Consider the following 3,258-nt stretch of genomic DNA (forward strand, 5'->3'; position numbering starts at 1 on the left):
AAAAAAAAAAAAAAAAAAAAAAAGCACAGAAACCAGCATAATGCATGTGGTGGAGGAGGAGAAGAGAGATTAACAGGGGGAAAGTTGTTAGGCTCTTTTAAAATGTTGCCTGAATGTCTCAAGTATGAATCAGAGAAAATTTTATAGAAAGGGCTGCTTGGGCAAGGGAACAGGAGTGTGCTGATTGGTGGGTGAGTTCCTCGCGTTGACAGAAATAACCTGCTGCTTAACACAAGGCCTCAGGATGGGGAAAAGAAAAGCCCCAATTATTTCATCCTTCCACAATAAATGCTTTGCTTCAAGTTAATTCTCTGGCTGTGCTTCTGCTGGGATAATTGCAGCTCGCGGGGACCAGAGGCTTTGCTGTGCTGGCAGGGGGTTGTTTCCTGTTGCCTTGGCCCCATGTGTTGGGTCTTTTGTGATTAATTAAATGCTACACAAATGTCATGTTGATGAAAGAAGAAAAAGGGGCTGTTAAATGTTTGACTAACTGGAAAATGTCAGGCTCGGTGCTGGAGGAGGAAAGCTCTTTTGTAGCTTTTGTGCTCAGTACTGGAATGTACTGGTGCTGAGGATTAGCCGGCTGCTGCCAGTGCCTCTCACTTGTGTGGAGTTTGTCATGTAATTGCTCCATCGCCAAAGCTACCAGGAGCGGTAGGGACTGTAGCCAATGCCAGAGACTGGGGAAGGTAGGACAGCCATGCTGGAATGAAGCAAGGGCCTATCCAGTCCCGAGTCCCATCGGACAGCACCAGGTTCAATTGAAGCTGCTTTGGAAACGTGGTGCTTGCCCCTTGTAGGCGCCCCGGGTGCATGCAGAACTGGCCATACCTGCAGCCCGACGTGGTCCGCATGCAACCCTGTCCAGGGTAGCTGTGATGCCAGATAGCCTCTGGCGGTTCCTTGTGGTAACTGCAGGTTACTCAGGGCCTGTCCAGGGAGGGAGTGGAGATGAAATGCTGAACCATGTGAAGCTAATGCATGCTATTAAAGTGCATTAAAACCCCATGTGGATGCTGCAGCTTAAGGATGAAGCTACAGCAAACAAAAGGCGCTTTGCTTCCCAATGGCAGCAGCCACATGGGTTCTATTTGCTGCCATTTATGTGCATTAATTTCTCCTAACTCCCCTCTGTGTAGACAAGTCCTTAGTATACTTTACTCTGGGGCACGTACCTCATCAGCCCTAGCAAGTGAGTAGCAGCTCTGTCCCCACGGGGATGGCACTGACCACTCTATCTCTGTAGCCGGTGACTTTTGTGTTTCTGCTTGCTGCTCCAGCTGCTCCCTGCTTGATCTGTGGGCTCACATGCCCCAGCTGTAAACTTTGCCAGCTAGGCTGATTCCAGGTTGGTGCAAAGAGCTGCAGCAGGCAACTGCTAGCTCAGCTCAGAGAAGGGGGATGAGGAGGTCCCTTTGCATGTGCTGCTTTCTGTGCAGCTCTGAGGTCTCATTTGGGCTTAGTATGCATGCATGCGGCAAGCCTGCCATCACAGGGGTTTGCACAAGCTAGTTCAACCCTACTCCAGGAGTGCAGTGGGGTGGGGCTGTTAGGAACAGGAGTATTGAGGAGAAAGTGGCAATGGGAGCCATAACTTGTTCCTATGCTCTCCCTGCAGGTACTACGCCACGGTGCACCCTCTGAAGAAGCGCATCTCTGTCACCAGCTGTGTGTATGTGGTGGGGGGAATCTGGCTGCTGTCCTGTGCCCTGGTGGCCCCGGCCATTGCCCACACCTATCACGTGGAGTTCCAGCGTGAGGGCTTTACCATCTGCGAGGAGTTCTGGATGGAGGAGGAGAAGGAGCATCTGGCCTATGCGTACAGCACCCTCATCATCACCTATATCCTGCCCCTCTCGGCTGTCTCCCTCTCCTACATCTGCATCACGGTCAAGCTTAAGAACCGGGTGGTGCCCGGCCACCCAACGCAGAGCCAGGCAGAGTTTGAGCGGGCACGTAAGAGGAAGATCTTCCGCCTCCTTGTGCTGGTGGTAGCTGCCTTTGGGATCTGCTGGCTCCCCATCCATGTCTTCAACATCCTGCGTGACATAGACATCAACCTCATCAACAAGCACTACTTTCTGCTCATCCAACTGCTCTGCCATTGGTTTGCCATGAGCTCCTCCTGCTGCAACCCTTTTCTGTATGCCTGGCTGCATGACCGCTTCCGCAGTGAGCTGAAGAAGATGTTCACCTTCAAGCAGAAGATCATTCCCACCAACCACTGTGTGGCCATGAGCGTGATGCTCTGAGATCCAGAGTGTGGCCTCCCTGCTCCTGGACGGTCTCACGCTCCCTCTTGCCCTTTCCATTTCCAAGACAGTCAACAAAAAATGGATTTCCCAACCTCACAGCACATAGCCCCATTTGCGGGGGATGGCTGCGATTGCCTCATGCTGCTCTGGGGTCCCAGATCTGGAAGCAAAGAATACTTCACTGCAATACAACTTCAGTGGCAGTTGGGAAAGTACATGATAGAGGTAGAATTGCCCTAACTTTTCCTGACTGTGCTATCGAGCCCTTGATACAACATGGAGTCATCAGGTTTTTGCCTGATCAGAAAGCAAGTAGCCAAGTAGCCCAGCTGGTAATGAGGCTCAGTACTCAGGAGACTGACTCCAGGATTCACATGTTCCAAGGCTGCCGGTCTAAGAGCTAAACTTCACCAGAAGCAAATGCTTTTTCACCCAAAACTTGCTAGGGAAATCACCACTGGAAGAGACCTTTGAGGTAGGGAAGACTGCAGATTGTGGAGACATGTCCAAGCTAGCTGTAAACTGGTTGTCACTGTGGTAGCACAGAGCTCACCCTGGGCAAACTGCCTGAGCATTTATCCAGCTTTGCAAGCAGGTTTACAGCCTGCTCTCAACCCCCTGCTACTGCAGAGGAGATACCATGGTGATGATGCTGGTTCAGGTGATTTTACTGTACCTGGAAGTGGAGATCCCCTTCTTCCTGGCCTTGAATGACTCGGTGCAGTTGAGGGTGGAGACGTGTCCATCGCACTGCAGGCGGGCACCCCTGTGAGAGTCTACTACAGCCTCCCAATGGGAGGATCTTGGTTATGCATTTTATGGTAACGGCAGATTGCTCTCAGGCTCTCCCTCTAGTTTGTTCCTTTGGCCTTTTGGCTTGAGGCAAGCAAGACTAGCGGGCATCTGGACCCCAAGGCGTCTGGACTGGGGGCTTGCATGTAGGATGCCTGCCATGGATCTGGGAGTATCTGAAGCCCCAGGCTGAAGAGCCTGGGAGGGAGGA

At 51.7% G+C, this 3,258-nt stretch overlaps 1 protein-coding gene across 5 annotated transcripts in view; it reads left to right on the forward strand.

Annotated features, from left to right (window-relative positions):
• The window catches only part of LOC109295554 (prolactin-releasing peptide receptor-like), a 23,168-nt gene extending 20,180 nt beyond the window's left edge, over nucleotides 1-2,988 (forward strand). For all 5 annotated transcript variants that reach the window (XM_019514480.1, XM_019514479.1, XM_019514478.1 and 2 more), the window contains one exon: nucleotides 1,619-2,988. In XM_019514480.1, coding sequence (XP_019370025.1) covers nucleotides 1,619-2,252 — 634 coding nt within the window. In that variant the 3' untranslated portion in view covers nucleotides 2,253-2,988. The remainder of the gene's footprint in view (nucleotides 1-1,618) is intronic.
• Nucleotides 2,989-3,258: the final 270 nt, after the last annotated feature.

The sequence above is a fragment of the Gavialis gangeticus genome, unplaced genomic scaffold, assembly GCF_001723915.1.
Source record: "Gavialis gangeticus isolate Ggan-Ray unplaced genomic scaffold, GavGan_comp1, whole genome shotgun sequence".
NCBI classification, from domain to species: domain Eukaryota; kingdom Metazoa; phylum Chordata; order Crocodylia; family Gavialidae; genus Gavialis; species Gavialis gangeticus.